This window comes from Odocoileus virginianus, unplaced genomic scaffold, assembly GCF_023699985.2.
Source record: "Odocoileus virginianus isolate 20LAN1187 ecotype Illinois unplaced genomic scaffold, Ovbor_1.2 Unplaced_Contig_20, whole genome shotgun sequence".
Taxonomy (NCBI): Eukaryota; Metazoa; Chordata; class Mammalia; order Artiodactyla; family Cervidae; genus Odocoileus; species Odocoileus virginianus.
This window is the reverse complement of record NW_027224337.1, coordinates 1,085,533-1,112,357: the sequence shown is the minus strand read 5'-3', so window position 1 is coordinate 1,112,357 and position 26,825 is coordinate 1,085,533. Positions and strand designations below refer to the sequence as shown.

Genomic DNA, 26,825 nt, shown 5'->3' with positions numbered 1-26,825 from the left:
GCAGATCATGCTGAGCGTTTTCAGGCTGCCTAAGGACTGCCCTTTGAACAGAGAGCTGTTGAAGCCTTATCAGCAGAAATTTGATGGCATGGGGGACATTTAGGGTTGAGGAAAGAAGTCTGTGAGGCTTAAAATAGTGTTCTACAGACCCAAGTCACCTCGTATAGGGTAGTCTCCTAGCCCTGGCCCCAAATTACAGAGCAATCATGAACCCTGAGGCTCATTCACAGGCACCAGAGCACCTGTGCAGGAACTGAGGCAGGTGAAAAGTCAAGGCACTTCCCAGGGTCCCTGCTGCACCCAGGTATTGAGCCCAAACCTGAACCTTGTGTGTTGCAAGAAAGCTCCCTAACAGCATCTTCGTTTAGTCCGGGTCCAGGTACCATTGCCCTATATCTCTTGGCCAAGGAATGCTCCAGAATTAAGCATTGTCCTCTACCTCGAAAGGTGCAGTTATCTGACAAGTTCGATTATTGAGTGGGGTGGTCCACATACAGGCCCCCCTCCAGCTTATGGGTCACTGGGATACTTCAACATGAAACGTTCTGAGGCTCCTAGTGACTGGAGCCAGGACCTACAAGCAGAACTCAAACCCTGTTTCCAGCCCTTTCTACCTGAGTGATCAGGGTTACTGTCTGGGGAGCCGAGGGCCCTCAGTTCTTTCCGTTGCAAAACACGGATAATGAAAGAAGCTACCTATTAAGATGATGAGTATTAAAGAAGATAATATATTTAAGGTGATCCCTTATGTGTCTGGCACATAATAAGCAGTCCCTGCTAACAGTTACACTTATTATTTTCCACCGGGACTAGTTTTCCACAATGCGATGATTCTGAGAATCGCTCTGGTCTTGGATGATGGAAGGGAGTCGCTGGATGGCCTGAACCATAATTTCCTCGCGAGGGGCTCCTGAGGGAGAGCCAGGCACCTTGAGCCAAATCAAGCCCCATCTTTCTCGGCCGTCAGCCCCTTCTCCCAGAGCCCTGGGTGCTGCCCTTCCACTTTGGGGCTCTTCCGTCGCCCAGAGATCCGCGCCGAGGCACAGGTGATCCCTGTCTCCCCCCGCTCAGCAGAGACCACACTAGCATAGTTCGTAGGAGCCCCCCAAGACAGCCTGGAAGGGCACCTCCAGGAGGCAGCCCTTACCCGCTCCCAGAGTCCGAACACCCTGCTGCCCAGCCGCCTTTTCGTAATGGAGCGTCCGCCCAGTCCCTGAGACCGACTACGCTGCCGTTTCCTGGAACCGTCGGGAGTCAGAGGCAGCTGGCGGGGATCGAGGATCCGGGATCCGGGATCCGGGATCTGGCTCAAGGGTTGCCCAGCCCGACCGCGAAGGAACCTCCCGCAGGAACCTCAGGGGAGTCGGGGGATCTGAGCGGGTGGGGTGGGGGCGGGCGGGGCCTCCGCGGCGGCGGGCGGGGCGTGGGTGGGTCTTCGGTCTCCGAGCCGACCCCTCCCCCGGCTGGTCTGCAGCCCCGCCCCGGCCCCTCCCTCCGGCCTGTGCGGCGGGTCCGGCGGCGGCGCCGGCGCGGGGACAGGCGGAGGCGCGGGACGTGGGGCGGCGCCGCGGGCACGGCCGGGCGGACGGGCGCTGGCAGCAGGGGCAGCGCCGCGGGCTCCTCGGAGTGGCCGCAGTCCGGGTCTTGGCCCTCCTATCCTGCCTGGCCGCGGTGAGTGCGACGGGCGGCCCCCAGGGGTGCGTTTGTGTTCCTGTCTGCCCGGGTGCGGGTCTGGATCGGAGCGGTGATGTGTCTGTCCGAGTGGCTGTGGGTGGGGGCATACATGCTTTTCAAAAGCTGTGCCTGTCTCTGTCCACGTGAGGCGTGTCCCTGTCCGTGAGAGCCGTGGGGGGATTCTTCGGGCTGTGGCTGCTCACGTGAGGTCCATGTTTGAGGGGGGAGGCGCGGGTGGATGGGTGATGGTTCCTTGGAAGAGCGCAGGGTTTGGGAGCTTGTGTATATTGGCGGAGGGTGTCGAACCGTGCGGCCGAGGATGATGGGGGGTGGGGGCGCGGGTGGGGTTGCTGAGTGGGACTCTGGAATCTAGTGGCCCAGCTTGTCTGAGGGTTCCTTTCTCCCTGGTGCAGACACTTCCACCCCTTGCTACCTCCTCCGTCCTCAGGCACCTAGAGGCCCATCGGCGGGTATAGAGGACACCCTTTCCTCCTCTAGCCCTGGCCTCAGGACGGGCAGCCTCATCTGGCGGTTGTTTCTTGTAGGAAAGGACCCTTCTGTTTCCCATGCAGCCAGGGCCCCGCCTGGAGGACCCCAGGCTCCTCCCTGGTTCTGGCCTCCTCCCTTCGGGACTTGGCTTCAGATCATGGGCTGCAATCCTGCAGGGACAGATGGTTGCAGGTTGGAGGGGCAGGCTGCACCCCAGGGAGGTCGGTCCGCTAAAGGCCGGTCCTGAGCTTGTTCTTGTGCAAGGGTCTCTGATGTGGAAAGCATAAACCAGGACTGGCCCCTGAAGGGAGATGAGATCTGGGAGGCTGGAGCAGGTGCAGAGGTCTTTTCACAGGTCTCTCTCTCCCTGCCTGTCTGTCCAGCTCATCAGTGCCCATTCATCCCTAAGCAGGGCTGTGATTTGCTGCAGAATTGGAATCAGCTGCAGGCCTGACAGGTGCCCTGCCTCCCTTGGCTTGCATGCCTCCAGTGACAGAGCACTTACTACCTTCTGCTATGGGGAAGCTTCTTTATGTTGAGTGGAGGTCCTTTTCCTTGGAACTTTGTTCCCTTGTCTTGTTATTGCCTTTGATTTTGCCTCTCTGTCTGGTGAGAGGGAACTGCAGTGATTTAGACATGGCTCTCTTGTCACCAACATATACTGAGCACCTCTGCGTGCCAGGTCTGCCTCAGCCTCTGAGGGGACAAGGGCATCCTTGCTGAGAGAAAAGCCTGAGCGAAGGCCCATAGTTTGTATAGTACTTGTGTTCAGAAAAATAGAGCAAAATCATTTTGCTAGGGTCGAGGGTGTTCAGAAGGAGTGTCATTGGTGACCTCAACTCAGCAAGAGAGGTAGACAACTACAACCACTGTCTAACACACCTAGCCTTGCTGTGAAAACCAGAAATCAAATACTCAAGGTTGTACAAGGTTGGATTTGATCATGGACACATATTACAATCTGTAGAGATCTTTGGCTGGACAGAGAACCTTGGGAATCTCAGATTTGGGGAAGAAAAAGATATGCCCCCCACACACACAGAATTTGCAAGTAAGGGGATGGAGTAGGAACTTGTCCAGAGTCTTACCTTGCATTAGTGAGGTTAGTGAGAGTCAGGACTAGCCCTTGAATCTCCTGACCTTTAATCAAGACACATTTTAGGAACAGAAGCAAGGATGTAGTCATAGCGTATATCTGAAAATTGAAGGACTTGAAGGAATTGAGAAGACTCCCAGGATTCTGGCTGATGGAGCTAGATGGATGGTGGTGGCTTTTATTGAGATGAGAGATGCAGCGAGATGAATAGGTTAGGGGAAAGTGAAGTCAGTTTTAGACTAGTCTCTAGCATCATCCCTGTACAGATATCCTAGGTACAGCTAGATATACAGGTCTGGGTTCAAAAAAATTTTCTGCATAGGAGATAAGACTTTGGGAGTTGTTAGCAAGTGGATGGTAACTGAAACCATGGGAGATGGTGAGATCTCCCAGATTATGAAAGTGAGGGGGAAAAGGCCCTAGAACAAAGCCCTGAGGAATTAGACAGATAAGCAATGGACAGTGAAGGAGCAGCCAGAGAGGCAAGTAGAGAACTCACATCAGGTGGGTCGTGATAACAGCAAGTACAGCCACTGTCTTTTTGAGTCTTGCTCTCTTGCCCAATTGGTCCATGCTTCTTAATTTTTCATGCTTCTGTTCCTTGACTCACTGTTTTCCCAATGTACTTATCCTGTTTGTCCCCTAAGATCCAGTTCATATATCCCTTCTTCTGCAAGTTTTCTTTATTCTCCTCCCCTACCTTCAGAGTTAGATACTTCCTCCTCTTTACAGCCACTGTAGTTTGAATATGTTAATATCATGACATTTATCACATTGTAGGTTATATATTTACAAGTCTGATTCCCACCCTAGTCTGAGAACTTGTAAAGGACAGGGAGTGTGTCTGTTTCAGCATTGTGCCTCCAGTAACTGTTTTAAGGACCTTGTCCAAAAGTGCCCAGGAAATTTGATTGCTTGATAGGTTTATCAGCTGAATGAATGGTTCATTCACCTCTCAGTCTGGCAGTAGGGGGCGAGGAGAGTGGTACTGCAGATTTCATCACTTTCCTTCCTGGCCAATCTTACTGCAAGGGTTCCTTGGCTTTGAGGACTTTACCTCCTCCAAGGTTTCAACTGTTCCAGAGAAACCCCAGAGACAGTAACCTGCAGCATTTGTCATTTTGCTGAGGCTTCCAATGATCAAGCACACTTGGAGGCTAGTGAACAGGAGAAAGTCATTTTCAGAAGTGAGTGAACGTAACTGGCCTCTTGCAGCCACTGTTTAACAAAGCCTTGGTCACCCACCTTTACTCACAGCTGTGTAAGTAATGTATACTGGCACTCCCGTGAGGTTGTAGGGAGAAGTCCTGGAGGAAATTAGATGCTGCTTGAGAATTTGGAGAAACTGAAAAGCCTTGAAACACATCCTTTGCAGATGTCAGAGATCTAGTGGAATCAGCACTGGCTGTCCTCATTTGCTCACAATCGATTTCCTCTTCAGTCCCCTGGATCTGGCTTCCTTTCCTCCAGCCCTTAGAAACCACACTCCCTGGGGTTAATACCAGCTTCTTTAGGGCTTTAGATCATGGGAACTCTTTGCAGCATTTCACAGTGAAGACTGTTCTCTTATCCATGAAGCTCTCTTTTCCCTTTGCTTTCAGGATATCTCTCCTGGTTCTCCTGCTTCTTTGGCCACATCTTTTCAGCTTGTTTGCAGGCTTTGCTTCCTTAAATGTTGAAGTTCCTTGGGGCACAGTCACAGGCTCTCCTTTCTCATCTGGATGATGTCATCCACTTCTATGGCTTCAGGCACCATGTCTACACCAAGGACTCCAAATTCATTATCTCCAGTCCAGACCTCTTTCCTAGGCTCCAGCTTATCTTTCTGATTGCCAGCTGGATCTCTCCACTCGAAAGTCCCGTAGGCACCTCAGATTCCTTTTGCTAAACACTGAGCCTGTCACCCTTCCATTTAAACTGCTTGTCTTTCAGAGTTTTCAAGCTAGAAAACTATGAATCATCTCTAATTCTTTCTTCTCCCTCTCTTCTTCATATCTAATAACTGGTCACCAAGTTCTGTGATTTCTTGCTATGAAATCCACTTCTCTCACTTTCCCTTTGCTACTCCACTAATCAAGGTCACTCTCATCTTTCCTCTAGAATATCATGGCAGTGTCTTAACTTTCTACTTGTAACATCCTTCATCTTTTTTCCACACTGCAGTCAAAAATTTACTCTCTTCTCTCCCTCACCCTGTACTTAAACCCTCTCCACCTCCCCACCCTGCCTCTAAAAGGTTTCCTTTGCTCTTTGGATAAAGGCTTAACCCCCTACCAGTGTAGGGTAAAGTCTAAATTCCTTAATAAGACCAACAAAACATTGTGATCTAACTGCTGCATACCACTCCATCTCATTTCTTAGCCCTCCCCTGTCACAGTGCTTGTTTCAGTCTCCTGTTGCAAAAGACATGCTCTCTGTAACTCTACCCATCCTGGAGCTCTTGAATGGCCTTTTCTTCTGGAGAATTCCCTTGACCTCCAACCTTTAGTACCCTCTTCCCCTGCCCAGGATTTAGGTTAGGTGACTCTTGGCAATCTGTCCTTCCCTATCATAGCCCTCACCGTTTTGCACTGTAGTAATCTATTTATTGGGCTTCCCTGGAGGTTCAGATGGTAAAGAATCCACCTACAATGCTGGAGACCTGGGTTCGATCCCTGGGTTGGGAAGATCCACTGGAGAAAGGAATGGCTACCTACTCTTATTTATTAGATTGTGAAATCCACGAAGGCTAAGCTGTGACTATTTATCTTTGTATCCCCAGATCTAGCAGAGGTGCTGAATAAATGCTGAAAGAGGAAACCTTTAGAACCTCAATTAAAAGATGGGAAGGATAAGGGATGCAGAAATGGCAGCAGGCAGCCTGAGGAAGCAGGGTGAAATCTCAGCTCTGAGTTCAAGATCTTCCGAGTGTCTGCTGTGATAAACAGTTCATTTCAACCACGGCCTATAGGACCTTGGGGGCAGTGAGGTGGGAGTGGTGGAGTAGAAGCCCCGGAGAGGAAGAGAGCCTAGTGATTTAGGCCAGGGCGGGGGCTGGGGGTGCTGGGGAGTGGGTATGACCTAAGCAGCTGCGTGCCCAGCACGCCTGGGTGGGGAACTGAAGCAGGAAGGGGAAGGGAGGGAGGAGCTGTCAGTGCCTGGATGGAGCCCAATCCCCGCCCCTGTGTGACAGGCTGGGAGAGCCCCTTGGGCTTGGAGAGAGGCGGAGCCTGACTTCCAGCTGCCCGAGAAGGGCCCAGTGGACCACTCCTACTCTTCCTCCCAGCCCTCCCCTTTGCCAAACAGAAGCATCAGCTTGGCCCTGGCCTCCTGTTCCTTCCGCCAACCCTCAATCTGTCCTCTTCCTGCTGGGTTGTTGTCTTTGTATTAAGTCTCCAGATTCAGAACCCATCGTATCTGGAGAAGGAACCTCAGAATCCCAGTGCCACATCAGGGGAGGATGCTCACAGGGATGCCTTCCACCCTACCCATGCCCAATCTCACATAAATATGAGACACATGCAGCCAAGCCTCTCTCCTGCCCCTCCACAAACCTGGAGAGGGCTCTGGACTGGCCCCATTGCATTCATTCATTCTTCATTCACTGATTGTCTTTAGAGAGGCCCATGCTACATTGAGCTGGGCACAGAAAGGGATGGCCTGCTCCTCGTCACTGCCTATTTTGAAGTAGTCTGATTATCTTTCTGCCTCCTTTCATGGCCATGTTTCTCTCTTAAATGGTTTACATCCACTGTATTAACTTTTTCATCTCCAGTCATCCTTCCATCACTCTGACTTGGCTTCTGCCCCTTCCTTTCCACCACATCCAAATCTGTTGGATACTCTCGGTCTTTATCTTCTTTCACTGCTTCTTCTTTCTTGAGTCACCCTCCTTCCTGGATTTCCTTGATCCCATACACTCTAGCAACCCACTCCAGTACTCTTGCCTGGAAAATCCCATGGACGGAGGAGCCTGGTGGGCTGCTGTCTATGGGGTCGCACAGAGTCGGACACGACTGAAGTGACTTAGTAGCAGCAGCAGCAGCATACACTCTTGATCTTCCTCCCATCCCTCTGGGTTCTCCTTCACTCTTCACTCTCTGTCTCTAGAAGGTCCCGTCCATTATCATTGCCATGCATGCGTGCATGCTGTCACTTCAGTTGTGTCTCTTTGCGACCCTATGGACTGTAGCCCACCAGGCTCCTCTCTCCATGGGATTCTCCAGGCAAGAATACTGGAGCAGGTTGCCATGCCCTTCTTCAGGGGATCTTCCCACCCCAGGGATCGAACCCGAGTCTCTGCATCTCCTGCATTGCAGGCGGATTCTTTACCCACTGAGCCACCTGGGAAGCCCCACCATTGCCTTAAGTATCATTAATATGCCAGTGCTTCCAAGTCCCAAACCAGTCCAGACGTCTCCCTTGAGCTCCTATATTCTGTTCCTTACTTGACAACTCTACCTTGGTTATCACATCTCAGATATAGCATGGCTAAAATGGAATGGCCCAAATCAGTTCCTCAGCTTCAGTGTCTCTGGGCACAGTCCACCATCTGCTCAGGGGAGAAACCTGTGAGTCCTTATTTCCTATTCCTTTCCCCTCCACATCTGGTCAATCGTGATATCCTTTTGAGTCAACCTTATGGTTATTTCTCAGCTCAGTATACCTTTTTGCTTATAGGCTGGTGGCTTGGATGGTAAAAAGTCTGCCTGCAATGTGGGAGACCTGGGTTCGATCCCTGGGTCAGGAAGATCCCCTGGAGAAGGAAGTGGCAACCCACTCCAGTATTCTTGCCTGGAAAATCCCATGGATGGAGGAGCCTGGAGGGCTACAGTCCACAGGATCACAAAGAGTCAGACACGACTGAGCAACTAACACACTGCTAATACCCAACATCAGCCTATGTAAAGAACTGGGGTAGCCTCCCAAGGGGTCTTCCTGCTTCCACCTGGCTCTTCTTCAATCCTCGTAGCCACCAGAATGGCTTTTTATTTTTATTTTTTTGTAAATTGCATCATTTCCCTCCCAATTTGGGATAAAACCCAGATTCTTAACATCAAGGTCCTTTGTCATCTCATTCCCAGAGTTACCTCCAGTCTCTTATTCCTTTGTTCTAACCATGTGGTCCTTTTGGATTCTCAATGACCTTTTTGCCTAAGAACTTTCCTTCATGCTGTTCCTTCAGCCTGGAATAGATTCCCTCCCTCACTCCCCAATGCCTCTCCTCATCCCTGCCATTTACCTTCTAGCCCTCAGTCCTCTGCTTAAAAGTCACCTGCTTGGAAAGGCCTTCCTCAATCACCCAACTGAAACCTCATAACTTTCTCATAGCATCCTTTTCTTCTGTATAGCACTCCCCTCCCCCAGTTAGTAGTTATATATATATACATATGTATGTATATATTCATTTATTTACTTTTTAAATATCTGTCACCACCTCCCCACCACAAGGACAGTGACCATATATCATTCTATCCCCAGTGCCTGTACAAAGTAGGCACTTGGTAAATAGTTATTTAATTACTGAATTTCTTCAATAAATACAAATCATTCCTAATATCAGACTCTGTGCTAAGTGCTAGGATTAAAAATGAATAAAATATAATACCTCTCTTCAAGAACTCTGCATACAGTGGAGGAAACCAAGAAACAACAAGAAAATTACAGTGTAGTGTATAAGGGCCAAGAAGGAGGAAATATAGGGTGCAGAATGGAGCAAAGGTGGAGCACCTCATCCAGACCTCAGGAAATCAGGGAAGGCCTTCTGGAGGAAGTGACATTTACACACAGACCTGAAAGATAAGCGAGAAATTAGTCAGACAAAGTAGGGGTTAGAAGAGGATCTCAGGCAGAGGAAACAGAATGTGTGACTGCCCAGAAGCAAAAGAGAATGAGTTTTCCAGGAACTGGAAAGAAACCAGTGTGACTGCTCACAGAATCATGAGATGTGAGGTTGTAGAGGGAGGTATGGGCCAGACAAAGCGAAGCCTTGTTGGCCATGTTAAGGAGTTTGGACTTTGTCCTCTGGACAATGGAGAACCATTGAAAGACTTTAAACAGGGAGTTAGTGACAAGATGGAATCTGTGTTTAGAAGCTTCATTCTGGCTGCAAGGGGGATTGATGAGAAATAGGCGAGGAGACCAGGACACCAGTTAGGTTGTTGCTGTATCCTTGGAGAGAATGGGTGGCAGCGTGAATTGAGGGTGGTATCTGTGCATTTGGAGTAAAGGGAATAAGTTACTTGGGAGGCAGAATCCATGAGACCTGGATACTGATTGGATGTGGAGAAGAATGCGACCCTGGGCAGTTGTGCTGGGAGGTGGGTCAGAGAACAGCTAGAAGGGCTGCGGGTGGCCAGAGGAGAGACACTCTATCAGAAAAGTCTCCTGGGGGAGGGTTTAGGGAAGGCAAAGGAGATAAAGGTGGGTGTGTCAGTGAAAATGCACATCCTTGTACGTGCACTTGATGGACGCAAGTGTGAATCCTCAAAACAACCATTTGAAGTAGGGATTAATATACCCATAACTGTAAATTATGGAAACTGAAGCTCAAAGAGGATATATGATTGTCCAAGGTCTCATAGCAGGGAAGAGGCTGAGCTGGGTTTGAAGTCCTGTCTAACCTGATGCCTGTGCTTTTGACCAGAGCAGCAGGCTCGGAGGGCCCCCAGTCCACCTACTTCACCTTGCTCCATTCCTGGCAGGGAAGAGACGGGGCTAGTACTTTTCAGGGACTGTGGGTGGTGGCAATCAGGTGGGGGGAGTGCTGGCTTCCCTGGTGCTGACCATCTCTCTGGGTATAGGCTGGTGTGAGTGGCAGGAGCCACCCGTGGGCACCATGGCGAAGAGGGAGGACAGCCCTGGCCCGGAGGTCCAGCCGATGGACAAGCAGTTCCTGGTGTGCAGCATCTGCCTGGATCGGTACCGGTGCCCCAAGGTGCTGCCCTGTCTGCACACCTTCTGTGAAAGGTGAGGGGGTGTGTACTGGGGAGGGATGAGGACCTTGCATGCCCTCTGGAGAAGGGAGTGGTATGTATAAACCTGTAAGAGGTGAGGGAGATGTGTACACATGTGGAGGGGAGCAGATGAGTCCCGACCTACAGGAGATGAAGGTTTGGGCCTGCGAGAAGACCAGTGGTTTCCTAACACTGGGCCGCGCCTCCTGCCTAGAACAGGGCCTTCTGTTCCCCTGCCCAAACCCTGAGGCAGCCTTCGACATCACCAGAGAAATCAAACAGAGCTGAGGCTCTCAACCAGCTCTGGCACCAGAAATTTCTGACCAGTGGGAGCTAAACAAAGCTAGGTTTATCCTCCCTGCCCATCCTCATAGTCCTCTGGAGAAACTGAGTGAAAGGCAACCCCTCCCAGCCTCTGGGCTTCTGTCTATTATTCATTCACTCAACAAATATTTATTTATCAAGCAACTACTACAACCAGACCTGTCCCGGGTGCTGGGCAAGCAGCGATAAGCAAAAACAGATATGATCCTTGCTCTTAAAGGGCTGACAGTATAGTGAAGGAGGAAGATAGTAATCAAATCATCATACAGCTGGACCAGAGATAAATGTAATATTGCAGATAAATGTAATATTGATACAGATAAATGTAATATTGATACAGATAAATGTAATATTGCACCCTGAATGAGTGCTGCAAATAAAGTGCTAAGATGGGATCTGTTAGAATTTAGAGAATCAAGAAGGCTTCCCTGAGGTCGGATCCAGAGGCTGGATGGGAGTTAACTGAGTGAAGGGAGTGGTCAGAGCCTTCCAGGCAGAAGGCAGAACACGGGGAGGCCACGTGGCATGAGGAGCTGCATCGGATGAGAGGCTCGAGAGGAAGCCCGGCGAGACTGGAGCATAGCGAGTGCAGTTGAGAGTGGCCTGGGACAGAGCTGGAGCTCAGACCGAGAGGGGCTTTGCGGATCTCTTGGGGAATTTTGTTCTTACCCTGAGAGCCACGTGAAGCCTTTGAAGGGTTTCATGCATGATCACATCTATATTTTGACAGTATTCTCTCTCCAGCCGCATCCCTTATTGCTCTGCGGTAAGTTACCAGATCCCTGGGTCTTGTCTCCACCCAACCCCGCCCTACCAACCCCTTCACTGAACCTGGCTCTGCCCCAGGGATGCTCTTCCCTTTCAGTCCTTCTCTTTCACGTTCCAGCTCTACTGCTCTGTCTCCTCTTCATCAGCTGGAAACAGTCTCAGCCTTCCTGTCTGTTCTTACATCAGCCTGGCTGACTTCACTACCTACCTATGCCCCTTAGTTCTTGACTGTTTCTCCAGGGATGCCCTCCATACCACTTCAGTCAGACATCCTCCCAAAGACACCCTGGATCTTGCCATCACCCAAAATAATGCCACTTCTGTGGCCACAAGCTCCAGCATCCCACTCTTGGCTCCCATCACTCCACTTTCAATACACCAGCTTTGACTGGATGTAGCTATCTAATGCCTTCGACAGCTCCCTCTTCTCCCAATCACCCACTCCTTCCTGGACTCCCTGTCTTTTCTACCCATTCTGAATCCTATGCAGACCATACACCTTTGTCCTCTTCCAAACCCATGTGGCAGAAGCCTAATCCTGGATCTGAGCTGTAATTAGATGTCTCCACACCTTCTCCTACACCCAGATCACTGAGCACTCCTGGAAGAAGATCAGTGCCTGAGAATTTATAACAATAGCTACCATGTATTGATTGCTTACTATTTGCCAGGGACTGGCTAAGTGATTTACATGTATTGATTTACTTAATCCTTTCAACAGATACTTTATTATCCCCATTTTTAGAGAAGAGGAAACTAGGGTTCAGAGTCCTTAAGTAATTAAGAAATATTTCCAAGGCTGTGCAGCAAGTTAAATAGTCAAGGTCTGAATCCAGGTTTGACTGCAGAACCTTCTCTCCCAACTACCACTCATTCACTTTTCCCTTGGTCCCTGCTCTCAAAGACTTATGCTCTAGTGAGAAGTGATGGACAGTAGGCAAGCAAATAATCAAACAGGAGAGTCACAGTTTGGACTGTTTTCCATGAAATAAATAGGGAGCAGGTGAAGGTGGTTGGGCCAGGGGCTAGTCTACATAGAGTCATCAGGGAAGGTTTTCCCAAGGAAGTGACATTTGATCTGAGACCCGAGGATGAGCAGGAAACAGGCATGTGCAGGTTGTTCCAGGCATGTGGATCATCTTTGCACTGTTTCATCCAAAAGCCTTAAGGAAGGAGTAATTGGGGCATGTTCAGAGACCGGAGGAGAATGCATGAGTAAGGAGAAAAGTGGGGTGAAGTGAGGTAGGGAAGAGTCAGAACAGTTCATGGGGGAGCTTGGCAGTTTTAGGAAAGTGTTTGAAGTTTGTTCTAAAGGCAGTGGGAAACCCTGGAGGATTTTCTTTAGCAGGGAAGTAATGTGACATAAATTGGGTTTTTCAAAGCTCATTCTGGCTGCTGTGGAAGAGTGGGTTCCACAGAAGCAAGAATGGAAACAGGAATCCAGTTAGGAAGCCATCGTAAGCCAAGCATAAGCATCACGTAGGATGGGGTTCTTGATGAGTTCAAAGGTATTCTGCAGGGTAAACCCCAGATTCAGCGAGCTTGGGAGAAAGCTACAGGGGAAACTAAACGGAATGGTTGAAATGCAGGCTTCAGAGTTGAGGAGACATAGGTGGTACTGGGAACATGGGAGTAGATAGCTGAGGTTAAGTAGAGGAAAAAATCCTGGGTGTAAGGGGGTAAAGAGGCTTAGGAACTAAGAAATCTTTTTTTTTTTTTTTTTGTTTCTCACATCATGCATAAATAAGTGATCTTAGTTCTCTGACCAGGGATTGAACTCATGCTTCCTACATTGGGAATGCATAGTCATAACTGCTGGACCACCAGGGAAGTCCCTGGAACTAAGAAATCTTGATGGTGGGTGAGTTACTCTGTGGATGTCAGGGTCATTGAGAATAAGGGCAGGAGTGTGTGTTGGGGTGGGAGGGGAGTAACAGAAGAAGAGAGTGAGCCAGGAGAAAGACTTCAGCCAATGGGGAAGCAACCATTAAGTCAGCAGAGACAACAGCAAGGTGGGGTGTTGTAGACAGAAGGCCTGAGCTTCCAAGGAGCTGAAGAAGGAGAATTTAGAAATGTTCCATTTGGGGGTGGGGAGGACTCAACCCCACCTTCTGGCCCCGAGGAATGTGGAGTATGAGACCAAAACCACCCTCAACTTGAGAAGACTGAAGGGGAAGCTACGTCACAAATAAGTTAATATTTGTGAAGCACTTAGAACTGTGCCTGGCACATAGTGTTTGTTAAATAAATAAGATAATTAATTCAGATCAAGAGGTGTAGACAACATTAAGAGGGGAGATTGAGGATATGGGAAACTTTGCACCAGTCAGATCTTCCCTCCACAAATTGGCGGTCTCCAAACACGGTGGCTCTAGTGGTAAAGAGACTGCCTGCCAATGTAGGAGACTTAAAAGACACAGGTTCAATCCCTGGGTCGGGAAGATGCCCTGGAGGAGGATACTGCAACTCACTCCAGCATTCTTGCCTGGAGAATTCTATGGACAGAGGAGCCCGGCAGGCTATGGTCCATAGAGTCTCAAACAGTTGGACTTAGCACACAAGCAAACACAGCTGCTATAAGCCTGTTTCTAGTAAGACCCCTCCCCTCCTCCCTTCAATGCTGAATCCTAGCCTCCTTGTCCTCCTGGACCTGCCTTCGCCCACTCATTTGTTTTCAGCCGTTAACCTTACCTGAGGCAAGTTAGGCATCCTAATTTAGGCCCCTGGTGCTCAAGTACAGCCACCTCCATTTCCCCCTTCTCCATCCATCCAGTCCTCCTCTTCAAGCCAACCTAAGCCACTCTCCCATCCCCAGACCTTGTCCCATGTCTTCTAGTCTTCCCTCCCTCCTCTGCGGGCTTTGAGCATTTATAAACATGCTCAAGCCCCCCATTACAGATAAGAACTCTCCTTTGTCCCTCTGTCCTTCCCAGGTGCCATCCAACCCCTCAACCTCCTTTTTACTCAAACTTCCAACCTCCCATTCACTCTTCAGTGGGCAACATTTTCCCATCCTTGCCTTCCCTGACTCAGCTGCTTTTGACACTGGTGACTACTCATTCCCTGCTTCTGGAATTGCTCCTCTCACTTGGCTGCCCTGACACCATCTTTCCTTCTATTTCTCTGCCTGTTCCTCTTTGCTCTCCTCATTCAGTATTTGCTGGGTCCTCCTCTTGGCACAGTAATCCCCTTCTTGGTGATCACATCCTCTGCCATGGCTACAGAAGCCATCTGAAGGTGGGTGGCCTCCCTCTCTCTCTAACCTGCCTTCTCCCCAGCTGTCTACGGATCCCCTCTGCCTGCATGTCCCAGGGTTACAGTAAACTCAATCAGGCCAAGGCTGAACCTCTCTGTAAACTAGGCCTCTTTCTGTGTTTCTCATCGTGGTGAATGGCACCACCATCCACTTAGTCATCTAAGCTAGGATCCTGGGAGTCAACCCAGGCTCATCTTTCACTCCCCATATCTAATCAGACAACACCTCCCACTGGCTGCACTTCTTAAACACTTCTCAAATTTGTTCCATTTTGGTCTACATTGTTACTGTTCAGTTGCTCAGTCATGTCTGACTCTTTGCGACCCCATGGACTGCAGCATACCAGGCTTCCTGTCCTTCACCATCTCCTGGAGCTTGCTCAAACTCACGTCCATTGAGTTGGTGATGTCATCCAACCATCTCATCCTCTGTTGTCCTTTGGTCTACATTGCTCGTGCCTAAATCCAGGTCTTCCTCACCTCTTGCCTAGACTATTACAAGAGTATCTTGCATAAGCACGTGCATTACCTTGGATCTGCCTCTCGTGTTCACTCGCTTTGTTATCTTGGAGCACTTAACCTTTCTGAGTCTGTTAACAAGCATCAGGTGTACCGTACGTGGCACATTGCACCTAATAAATGGTAACTGGGTGCTAAGGAGGAAGATGCTACCACCCCTTATCTGCTGTCTCATCATATTCACAGTCACCTTCCACACGGAGAGAGTGAAGAGGAGCTTGATAAAGTGTAAACCTGACTCGGTCATGCTCCTGCAACTCCCTCCTGCTGTTGGGATAACTTCTAAGCTCCTTGGTGTGGCCCAGGAGCCCTCCGTGAGCTGGCCCCTGCCCCTCTCTCCAGACTTCCCTTACTATTCCTTGCCTTGGAATCCTCTCCAGCCACCTCGAACTGCTTATAATGTCCTAGTCACACTACGCTGTTTCTGGTCACCTTCTGTATCTGGACCCCACTTCCTCCTCTCCTTGCTTCCTCTGGTCAGACGAACAATTATTTGTCCCTGAAGATTTTGCATATGTCACCTCCTCTTCTGCCCTTCCTGGCTACCCGCTCTATCCACCCTTGGCCAGATGCCCCTTCTGTGAATTTCTTTATTACTACATCTTCTGTGTTCCTTATGTTTATTTATTTGCTTTAAGTGTGCTGGGTCTTTGGCACATGGCTTCTCCAGTTGTGGCGTGCAGGCTTTAGAGCATGCAGGTTCAGTAGCTGTAGTCCCCCTGTTTAGCTGCAGTATATGGGGTCTTAGTTCCCTTACTAGGGATTGAACCCTGACTCCCTGCAGTGAGGGGGATTAACCACTGAACCACCAGGGAAGTCCCTGTGTGCCTTATATTAATGATCAGTAATACTAATACCCGTACATGAATTTGAGCAGACTCTGGGAGATAATGGAGGACAGAGAAGCCTGGTATGATACAGTCAATGGGGACACAAAGAGTCGGGCACGACTTAGTGACTGAACAACAACAAATACTAATAGTCTACAATATATAGCACTTTCTGTGAGTCCGGCGTTGTCAGCACTTTACATTTAAGCCTCCATACTCTGTGAAGCCTGTCCAGTCTCCATCTTACAAAGGAGGGGTCCTTAGTACATAAAAAGTTAAGTAACTTGTCAGGGGTCACATAGCATAATAGGTGATGGACCTGGGAATTGAACCCAGGCAGCCTAACTTCAGGACCCATGTTTTTAATCATCACACTATTTACTACTACAAACTCTAATTTTGTTACTTTTTTTTTCTCTATAGACTGAAAGTATTTTAGAGGTAGGCACTGTGCTTTATCTTTGTATTCCCAGAGCTTGGCACAAATTTGGCAAGAGTAGGCAGTCAATAAATGTTTAATGAATTAATGGCAGGGGGGTGGGGACAGGCAGCGCACATTTTCTGTGAGAAGGGTTTGTAAACACCTGTGAAAGGTGAGCCTGTGTTTGTGCACACTGTGAGGAATGCGGATAGTCTGCCCTTCTGAGAGACGTCAGGGGTGTGTTCCCACTCAGTTGTGAGAGAGGAGGCCTCTTAGCCCTGCTGGCAGGACAGGATGCGTGTGCCAACCAGAGCGGTTTCCAAATGAATGTAAAGCACACCTGTGAGGAGAGGGACTGGCACCCATAGCAGGTGAGAGGAGGGGTGTGAGGACACCACCTCAGCCCTTCATTCCTCTGACGCCCCCTCCTCCCTGGCCAGATGCCTCCAGAACTACATCCCTGCCCAGAGCCTGACACTGTCCTGTCCCGTGTGCCGGCAGACGTCCATCCTTCCCGAGCAGGGCGTCTCCGCGTTGCAGAACAACTTCTTCATCAGCAGCCTCATGGAGGCCATGCAGCAGGCACCTGATGGGGCCCACGACCCCGAGGACCCCCACCCCCTCAGCGCAGTGGCTGGCCGCCCCCTCTCCTGCCCCAACCATGAAGGCAAGGTGGGCCCAAGCAGGCCCAGTGAGGCCAGGACTTGGGGTGGAGGGGCAGGAGAGGTCGGGGGAGGGGGCTGAGAGGCTGTGGGTGAGAGGGTATTTCTCTGGGTAAAGTGGTCCAGGTAAGGGGATGCACCTGGAAGGTGAGAGGCAAGGAGGGCAGGTGGGGGAGGGGAGGGGACAAAAGTCTGGTGTCTAGTGGATGCCTGACTGGAGTCCTTATGCCACCAGACGATGGAGTTTTACTGTGAGGCCTGTGAGACGGCCATGTGCGGGGAGTGCCGCGCCGGCGAGCACCGGGAGCATGGCACGGTGCTGCTGCGTGACGTGGTGGAGCAGCACAAGGCGGCCCTGCAGCGCCAGCTCGAGGCGGTGCGCGGCCGGTAGGCGCCTGGCGGGAAGCGGGCTGGTGGCGCCATCTGGGGTGGTGCTTTCACAGGGGCAGAGAGAGACCCTGGGGATGGTGGAGATTCAGGGAGGTGGCAGGGAGGGGAATTCGCCCAGGGCAGCGGTAGGCTCCCCAGGGAGAAGGAATGGGTTGGCGCGGGCACCCTCAAGCAGCCCCAGTATGAGATGTTCCCCCTCCCCAGACTGCCACAGCTGTCCGCAGCTATCGCCTTAGTCGGGGGCATCAGCCAGCAGCTGCAGGAGCGCAAGGCAGAGGCCCTGGCCCAGATCAGCTCAGCCTTCGAGGACCTGGAGCAAGCGTTGCAGCAGCGCAAGCAGGCTCTGGTCAGCGACCTGGAGGCCATCTGTGGGGCCAAGCAGAAGGTGCGTCTGCTCACCGTTTCCCACCTCCGTCCATCCTGAGACGGCCTGCTGCCTTCCCCGCCTTTCCACACCTGTGCACACCTTCCCCTGGCCTCTGCTTGCCACCTCCTCACTTGGTCAGTAGGTGCTGCGGGCATCTGTCCTTTGTCCATACTCACCCTCTGGTATTTGTTTCATGCCATAGTACAAGCTCATCAGGAATCACAAGAAACATCCCCTCCCTAGCCGTCCCCCCACCACACCAGTCTGCTCACCCAAACCTCCCGGAACCCCTCCTCAGGTGTTGCAGACCCAGCTAGACACACTGCGTCAGGGTCAGGAACACATCGGCAGCAGCTGCAGCTTCGCGGAGCAGGCACTGCGCCTGGGCTCGGCCCCGGAGGTGCTGCTGGTGCGCAAGCACATGCGAGAGCGGCTGGCGGCTTTGGCGGCGCAGGCCTTCCCGGAGCGGCCCCACGAGAACGCGCAGCTGGAACTAGTCCTCGAGGTCGATGGGCTGCGGAGATCGGTGCTCAATCTGGGCGCACTGCTCACTACCAGTGCCACTGCCCACGAGACGGTGGCCACGGGCGAGGGCTTGCGCCAGGCGCTGGTGGGCCAGCCCGCCTCGCTCACCGTCACTACCAAAGACAAGGATGGGCGGCTGGTGCGCACAGGCAGCGCCGAGCTGCGTGCGGAGATCACGGGCCCGGATGGCACGCGCCTGCCGGTGCCCGTGGTGGACCACAAGAATGGCACGTACGAGCTGGTGTACACGGCGCGTACGGAAGGCGAGCTGCTCCTCTCGGTGCTGCTCTATGGACAGCCGGTGCGCGGTAGCCCCTTCCGCGTGCGTGCCCTGCGCCCTGGGGACCTGCCACCTTCCCCGGACGACGTCAAGCGCCGCGTCAAGTCTCCTGGCGGCCCGGGCAGCCACGTGCGCCAGAAGGCTGTGCGAAGGCCCAGCTCCATGTACAGCACGGGCGGCAAACGAAAGGACAACCCCATCGAGGATGAGCTAGTCTTCCGAGTTGGTACAGCGGGGCGGAGGGCTGAGCCAGAAGGGGCGGGGCGGGGTGTGATGGGTGGGGCCACAGGCTCCAAATGACCTCAGTGAGAATTTTTGTCTGTTTCCATTCCATCTGTTCCCCACAGGGAGTCGTGGAAGGGAGAAGGGTGAATTCACCAATTTACAGGGTGTGTCCGCAGCCAGCAGCGGCCGCATAGTGGTAGCAGACAGCAACAACCAATGTATCCAGGTAAGCTCTTCCGTAACACCAAAATAGAGGTTCTCAGGCTATGGTCTACTCAAAAAAGAAACAGTATCTACAGAAGGAAAGATGAAATCCTGCAGATAGTACCTTTCCTTAAAGAACAATGAATCATAGCACACCCCTCACCTAGCCACTTGCCACCCCAACCTCACTGACCACAACAGTAACCAGCAACTTTACAGTTAGGCACCAGGGTTTACTGAGCTGGCAGCCTCTACCTGCCAGGCTGTGGTCAGGCCAAACCAGCTCCTGGACCCCAAAGATCTGGCTCATTCTTCCTTCCCCTCTGCCTCCCCTTGAGTCTCTACTTGGCTGGCTTACATCCTGCCCTTTCCACCACTGTGTGGTCAGGATGCAGGCTCCGCACCTCCCCTACTATCTCAACATGCCTGTGTGTCATCTATGCTAGTCTCTGCAAATGTCCAGTTGACTAGACAGTCAAACAAGGGTAACTTGTGAAAGCTGTGCCTTCCAGTGGCTAGAACATAATGCATTTCATAGGTGGTCCTGCCCCTGGCCCTCCTAGTGCCTCACACACCTAGGTGGAGCATCCACCACTCAAGGGGACTTGGTCTCTGCTGCACTCTGGGCTCCAGAAAGCTAGAAAATGTGGTTTTCTTTCTCTATTCCTTGTAGTGAGCCTAGGAGCGGGCAGAGCCTGGTGGCAATCACCAGCGTGCTAGACGCAGCAGTGCAGTTCAAAGCTCAAGGTCTGAAACCAGACACCTGGGCTTGAATCCTAGTTCTGCCACTTACTGACAAGTCATGTGACCCCTCTGAGCTTTGGTTAACTCATGTGTAAAATTAGGAAAAGAATACCTCAGAGGGCTGCCTGACATAATGTACTGTGCTTGACACTGAGTGAACCTTCTAACGTTAGCTGCTGTTAACAATATCATTGTCCAGGTGGGGGCTGTAAACAAAAGCCAGGAGGTGGGAAGGTGCTGGAGGAGGCTGTTCAGGGAGCTGGAGAGAGGGGCTGCAGGGAGACTATATTAGGAGTGAAGTATCTGAGGTCACGCTGTAAGTGGTTTGGGAGCAGAAGCTATGGGATTTTGATTTTGATACTGCACAGGCTTGCTTCTAACTACTATAAACTTTCAGTTCTTGGAAACATGTTGTCAGACAGCAAAACTTTTCCTTGAGCCTTACTTCACACCTGTGCGTTTAAACTTCTTCCCGACCCTCTGCCTGAGTACCCCGTCACAGATACGGCTCTCCCAAAGGTCTGTCACCTGAGGCTCAGCTCCACCTGGCCCTTGCTTTCCTCCTAGCAGACTGAAGGAGCCAGGGACTCTTGCATGAGTGTATTCCCCAGCCTGTCTAGCCTGCCTTTATTCCCAGCCTGTTGCTAAGTGCAGAGGAAAGGAGAGAGGCTCAGGTCAGCACAGGAAAGCATTTGGGTCCATCCTGCATAGCGTGGAGTAGAACAGGTGGATGAAGCCTGCTGTTGTACCCTCCACCCTCCAACTCGGTTCCTCCTCCATATGCCAAGGGTGCTTTTTGGCACAAAAGTTGAGGTTGGGGTGTCTCCTGGGGTGGACACACATGTCACTTTGTCTCCCCAACAAGGGACTGTGCTTGTTCATTGTTTCCAGGTGGGAACTTAAGAGGGAGGGCCTAGTCCAGCCCCCTCCTCACTCCAAGTACTTCCCCTGCAGCAATCCTCCTGGCCCCTGCCCTCCTCGCCCCCCACCCCCACCCCCACCCCAGCCACCTCATAGCTGCTAGGAGCCTGGCTGTCAGTTCTAAAGCTGGGTTTCTGCTGCTTTCACTCTGGGGTCCTCAGGTCTGGTACGGGCCAGGCTTCCAGATGAACTGTGACCCCCCCACCTTGGTTCATGATGATTGGAGTCCTTGTGAACTTTTCCTCCTTTGGAGCTGGCTATGGTGGCAGCCAAGACAAATCTTCTCCTTGTGTTAAATCTGCATCAGCTGACCGAAGAGAAAAAACATTTTGTGATTTTTGAATGAAGGATTTGACTTGGCTGTATTACCTCCTTGTGTAATTAATTGTCTAAGTCCAGAAATTTTATCAGCTCTTTTGTGAAAGCACCCTCATTTCTTTCAGGCAGAATGTTAATCACATTGTCCTCTGAGCTCCCTCAGCCTTTTGCCATGGCCCTTTTCACTCTTTACTAGAATCACTTGTTTGTTTTATTTTTAGTCTCTCACCCAAGTAGACTTAGGTCCTGAAGTTGCTTACTGCTACTATGGCATAAGAGAGAGATGTTAAGGGTCAAATTAGGGCACTGGTAGATTCTAGAGATAAGGAAGCAAATATGGCAGGTTTTGATGAGCCATCAGATATCAAAGGAGAAGGAGGGATAAAGAATTGCGGCGCTTGGTGCCCTGGGTAGGTGATGTTGGTGTTAAGGAGCGGGCCTGGGAATAAGTTGATGAATTCACACTTTCATGTGTGGTGAGTTTGAGACAACTGCAGTACCCAAGGAGAGGTGTCCAGTTCTGGTCTGGGAGTGAGCTGATGGATTCATTCATTTGTTGAATGTCTGCTGTGCGCCAGTTGCTATATCAGTGCTGCAATGCAGCAGCGAACAAAACAGACATGGTCCATGCCCCACCTAGGGCTTACACCCTTAGAAGGGAACAAGGCTACTTAGCAGTTATTTAGTTACAGAAGTGACAGTTGTTATGAAAAGAGATAAAAAGTGTGTATCATGGAGACCTAACTTTTTATGTATGTATTGATTCAGGTAGTAGAATTGATCATTAAAAGCTTCTCTGAAGAAGTGACCTGGGAATTCTGAGAACTGGAAGATGAACTGGAGTTGGCCAGTTGTAAGGTGTAGGATAGGACAGGATGAGAAGAGTAAGACCCCCTGTAAAGCCTCAGTGTTGAGATAGAAGCAAAGCTGCTCGGAGGGAAGGACGCAGAGGTGTTGCCTCACTGCTGATCTGGCTGTACCTTTCTGCCTCTTTCGCAGCAGCTTTTCAGCCCATAGTGCCCGTCTCCTTGTGCTGCGAGTGCTGTCCAAACACAGGACCAGGGCAGAGCCCAGCGGCTGTTCTGATCAAACAGGGAGGGCATGATGGAAGGTCCATCTCAGGAAGAAGTGATGTCCATAGGTGGGACCAATTCAAACATCCCAGCAGGCCTGAAAAATGGCGATGACACAGGCTTGGGGACCTCGGTCCACTAAAGAGGGAAGAAGTCTGGATCAAGAGCAAGGCCAAGGCCTATAACTTGTGTTCTACAAGGTTGCTCGTGGCTCTGATTTACTTTGTGTCCCTAGAGTTATAACAAAGACTTAGGCAGAGAGAGATGTTTTGGCTGTGAGGAATAAGCAAGAGGCTTAGCTATAGAGAAGAGGAGCATTAAAATAGTGTTTTAAGGATGGGGACACCTGACCATGTTGCTAAGGTGGGGGAAGTAGAAGCAGGGGTGAGAGGTTGAAAGGTTTATTCTGTCCAGATTACTTTACAGCCTCATAACCTGGAGGGGCTAATCCTTGTCACTTCCCCCAACCCTCACCTAACCCTTTCTTGTCTGCTACCAAGTCCTGTTGAGTCTTCCTCCGTATGTCTCTTGAGTCCATCTACTTCCCTCCAGCAAGTGCCCTGGTCCAAGCCAGCATTAGTTCTCCCCTGGATCACTGCAGCACCTCTGTCTAGTCAGCAATTTCCAGTTTCGACTTCTCCCTGCAACCAGAGTGCTCTTTTTTTTTTTTGACTCCTTTTAAAATAAATTTTTGGCCATGCCATATGGTGTATGAGATCTTAGTTCTCCAGTCAGGGATCAGGCTCTCACCCCCTGCAGTGGAAGCACAGCATCTTAACCACTGGACTGTCAGGGAAATCACTAGTGTGCTCTTTCTTAAAAAACTCCCATGGGCTTTTTCCAGCACTACTAAGCAATTCTCCAGTTCTCAGTGGACACTGACCAGCGATCCTATGAATTTAACTCAATTCGGATACTACCTGAAGGTGGCATCACACCCCACAGGTTAAAGGCTTAGCCCCATAAGATGGCCCTCTTCAGAGGCTAATCGGCAGTTCAGGTTGTCACCTATACTCTGCCCCACCAGCTGTAAATTGGAAGTTCCTACATCCCACTCCTTGGGTTCAAATAATTAGATACAGCAGCTCACAGAATTTAGAGAAACATGAATTATGTTTATCAGATCCTTTATTAGTATAAAGGGTATTATAAAAGATATAGGTGAACAGACAGAAAAGAGGTACATAGGGTGAGGTCTCCTAGTGTAGGAGCTTTGGTCCTTGTGGAACTGGAGAACACACCTTCCTGGCACCAACCCGGAAGCTCATCGAATCTTGTTGTTCAAGAGGATTTTTAGAGCTTAATGTGTGCTCCCCACCCCTTCTCCTCTCCAGAGGTTGGTGGGCAAAGCTGAAAGTTCTGATCCTTTAATCAGATGGTCTTTCTGGTGATCAGCTTCATCCTGAAGCTATCTAGGGGTCCCACTCTAAGTCCCTCGTTAGCATAAACTCACAAGGGGCTCCTTGTGAATGACAAAAGACACTGCTACTGATCAGGAAATTCTTTCAGGGTTTGAAGAGCTCTGTGCCAGGCACTGGGGACAAAGACCAAAAAAAAAAAACCCAAACCCAAATATATTTCATATTATAGCACAGAGTCAGATCTTGTCATTCTCCTGCCCAGAACTTTTCAGTGACCCCTCATCATATCCAGAATAAAGCCTTCTTCTGTTCTTTACGGAAATGCCCATTGCAGTCCAGCCACACTGGACAAGTAATGCCCAGGCTGGACTCAAGTACTGCACATATTGCACTCTGCCTTTTACATACTGTTGACTCAGCTTAAACACCTTTCTTCCTCCTCCTTTACTTGCCAACTCTGGCTCATCTCTTGGCATCCTTATGAGGCTGTTAACTCAGATTGCCCCTGCTCTTGGAGCCTTTCCTGACCCCCCTCACCCCGTTCACATCCTCACAATCCCAGTCACACCTCTGCTGCATGTCCCCTAAGGTCTGCCCTGTCTGATTCTGCCCTGAACCCCCAGCAGGGTGTCAGGAAGTGCTGGTTGAGTGATGAATGAATGGGGGGGTCTCCTCCCTCAGGATCCTGCTCCCTTCCCTCTGTGCCCACAGTCTCTCCCCTCCTGCCCTCTCCCTCCCTCGCTCCTCTGCTCCAGGTTTTCTCCAATGAAGGCCAGTTCAAGTTCCGCTTCGGGGTCCGCGGGCGCTCGCCTGGGCAGCTGCAGCGCCCCACGGGTGTGGCCGTGGACACCAATGGAGACATTATCGTGGCAGACTATGACAACCGTTGGGTCAGCATCTTCTCCCCTGAGGGCAAGTTCAAGGTGAGAGGCCTACGGTCACTCTACTCTGCAGCCTTGGCGGCCAGCCGCGCTGACCTTTCTGGTGCCTCCTGGTGGTCAGGGCCTGGACCGGCCGATCCATCCTCAGCCTCAGGTTCTGTTTTGGCGCCAGACTGGGACTGCTCTCCCCACCAGGCAGCCCCTAACGGGTAACCCCTTCCTCCAGACCAAGATAGGAGCTGGCCGCCTCATGGGCCCCAAGGGAGTGGCTGTAGACCGGAACGGACATATCATTGTGGTCGACAACAAGTCCTGCTGCGTCTTCACCTTCCAGCCCAATGGCAAGCTGGTGGGCCGTTTTGGGGGCCGCGGGGCCACTGACCGCCACTTTGCAGGTATTGGAGGAGGATTTAGAGACCTCATTTCCGAAACCCCAGCCCCAGAGAACTCCCCTATATGCTGCAGTTCTACAGACCCCTTCTCCTGTATTCTAGCCCTAGGGGACCCCATCCCTGCACTGTACCCTAGCACCATCATCCCAGAGACCCCACCATCTCCTCACAGCCCAGCTTTGTCATCACAGATGTTCTTCCCCACTCCGCTCAGCCTCCTGGCTTACTGCCAGAGAGCCCACTTTGTATTTTCAGGGCCCCATTTTGTGGCTGTGAACAACAAGAATGAGATTGTAGTGACGGATTTCCATAACCATTCAGTGAAGGTCAGTGTCCTCCCTCCCTCCATGACCACTGTCCCAGCATCCTTTCCTCCTCCGCAAGACCCCTCTCTCCCTCACCTCCCTGCTTTCTCCCCCAAGATCATTCCTTTGCTCAATAAACATTTGTGATACGGCTGCATTGTCCCAGGACCTGTGCTCAAAGCTGGGAATAATCACTATGTTAAAGCAAATATGGTCCCTATCTTCTTGATTTTGGTCTAGTGGGGTTGAGAAAAAGGTGCCAGGATATTGTAATGTGATGTGACAGATGCTGCGCTATGGGAGTGCAGGGAGACTAGGTGAGGGCATTGCAGGAGCACGTGACTTAGTGAGACTGAAAATGACCTAAAGCACAAGTGGGAATTAACCAGAAGACAGGGACAGGAGAAGCCAAGGAGGTGGAAACTCTTACCATGTAGTTCAGGTAGTTCAGATGAGGTTTGAAGAGGGGGGAGTGGTGCCAGGTGAAAAACGAGGCTTGCTCACTCCCTGCAGGGGCTTGCTCTTCCTGAGAGTTATGGGGAGTCACTGAAGGATTGCAGGCAGGAACGTGATGCAATCTTGTGTGTCTTAGGAAGAGCGCTCTGGCTGGGGAGAGATTGGAGGCAGAAAGATCAGTTTTTTGCAGTAATCCAGCTGAGCACCATTGCAGTGGCAGTGTATGCATAGGGTACAGATTTGACACAGACTTAGCGGCTTATGGTAATTCACTGGAGGTCAGGCCCAGGAGAAGGCGGAGTTGAGAGTGACTTGTGGCCTCCAGCGTGTTGCCAGTCACTGGGAAGGAGAATGAACTGCCTTCCCGGGGAAGATGAGCTGCCCAAGGGACGTCAGCAGGGGTGTCCAGTAGGCAGTGGGATGCGTGGACGTGAAGCCTAGGGAGAAGAAACTGGTTTCCAGCTGCAGATCCGGGGTCCTCAGCCCTGGGCCTTCACCCCGTCCCCCTCCGAGGCCCTGCCTCCTGCCTGAGGCCGGGTCCCCAGCCCCCAGGCCTTTCCTCTGCCAGGTTTACAGTGCCGACGGGGAGTTCCTCTTCAAGTTTGGCTCCCATGGCGAGGGCAACGGGCAGTTCAACGCTCCCACGGGGGTAGCCGTGGACTCCAATGGGAACATCATCGTGGCCGACTGGGGCAATAGCCGCATCCAGGTGAGGAAGGCCCAGGGGTGGCATGAGGTGGAGGTTTCCCGCTGGGCCCTGTGCAGCCCCCTCCCCAGATGCCGCTCATCTGCCTGATCTCGCCTCTCCCTCTGATCTCCACTCCCTCCCCAGGTATTCGACAGCTCTGGCTCCTTCCTGTCCTATATCAACACATCTGCAGAGCCACTGTATGGCCCCCAGGGCCTGGCACTGACCTCGGATGGCCATGTGGTGGTGGCTGACGCTGGCAACCACTGCTTTAAGGCCTATCGCTACCTCCAGTAGCTGCACAAGGGCCCTGCCTGGCTCATGGAGGGACGGACATAGGGGTGATTGGACAAGATGGTCTGGCCGGGAGGTGGGCCAGACCTGGCAGCACTGAATGTGGGCTGCGGGCGTGGGTGCGCCCGGTGCCCTCCCTCTCCCCCCTCCCAACCCCCCACGGTTGCACTTTATTTATTCGGTTCTTGCTTTGGTGACTGGGTGGGCCTGGACCATGGTCCCAAGGATGTGTGCAGAGCTTCACCCTCCCCGCCCCACCTTACACACCTCCCCGTCTCCTCAGTCTGCTCCCCACCCCCCAGCCTGGGGCCAGAACAGCCTCTTACTCCAGGGCGAAAGTCCCTCTGGTTGTCTCCCTACCACCCTATACACACTGACAGAGGCAGCAATACCCCACCCCCCATATTAAATAAATGTGTTCACCACGA

At 51.4% G+C, this 26,825-nt stretch overlaps 1 protein-coding gene across 1 annotated transcript; it reads left to right on the top strand.

Moving 5' to 3' along the window:
- The first annotated feature begins 1,487 nt into the window (after positions 1-1,487).
- TRIM3 (tripartite motif containing 3) lies at positions 1,488-26,825 on the top strand. Its single transcript, XM_020896230.2, has 12 exons — positions 1,488-1,671; positions 10,042-10,207; positions 16,752-16,983; positions 17,209-17,360; positions 17,568-17,748; positions 18,029-18,761; positions 18,883-18,986; positions 24,137-24,304; positions 24,489-24,657; positions 24,910-24,980; positions 25,984-26,124; positions 26,248-26,825. The coding sequence occupies exons 2-12, from the start codon at positions 10,077-10,079 to the stop codon at positions 26,398-26,400; spliced, it is 2,235 nt and encodes a 744-aa protein (XP_020751889.1). The 5' UTR covers positions 1,488-1,671; positions 10,042-10,076; the 3' UTR covers positions 26,401-26,825.

What these genes read in the sequence shown, in the direction of transcription:
- TRIM3 (XM_020896230.2), top strand. Translation starts at nt 10,077, where the DNA reads ATGGCGAAGAGGGAGGACAGCCCTGGCCCGGAGGTCCAGCCGATGGAC. An exon ending in GCAACAACCAATGTATCCAG is followed by an intron (nt 18,987 to 24,136) that starts GTAAGCTCTTCC and finishes CCTCTGCTCCAG; the next exon opens with GTTTTCTCCAATGAAGGCCA. An exon ending in CACTGACCGCCACTTTGCAG is followed by an intron (nt 24,658 to 24,909) that starts GTATTGGAGGAG and finishes TTGTATTTTCAG; the next exon opens with GGCCCCATTTTGTGGCTGTG.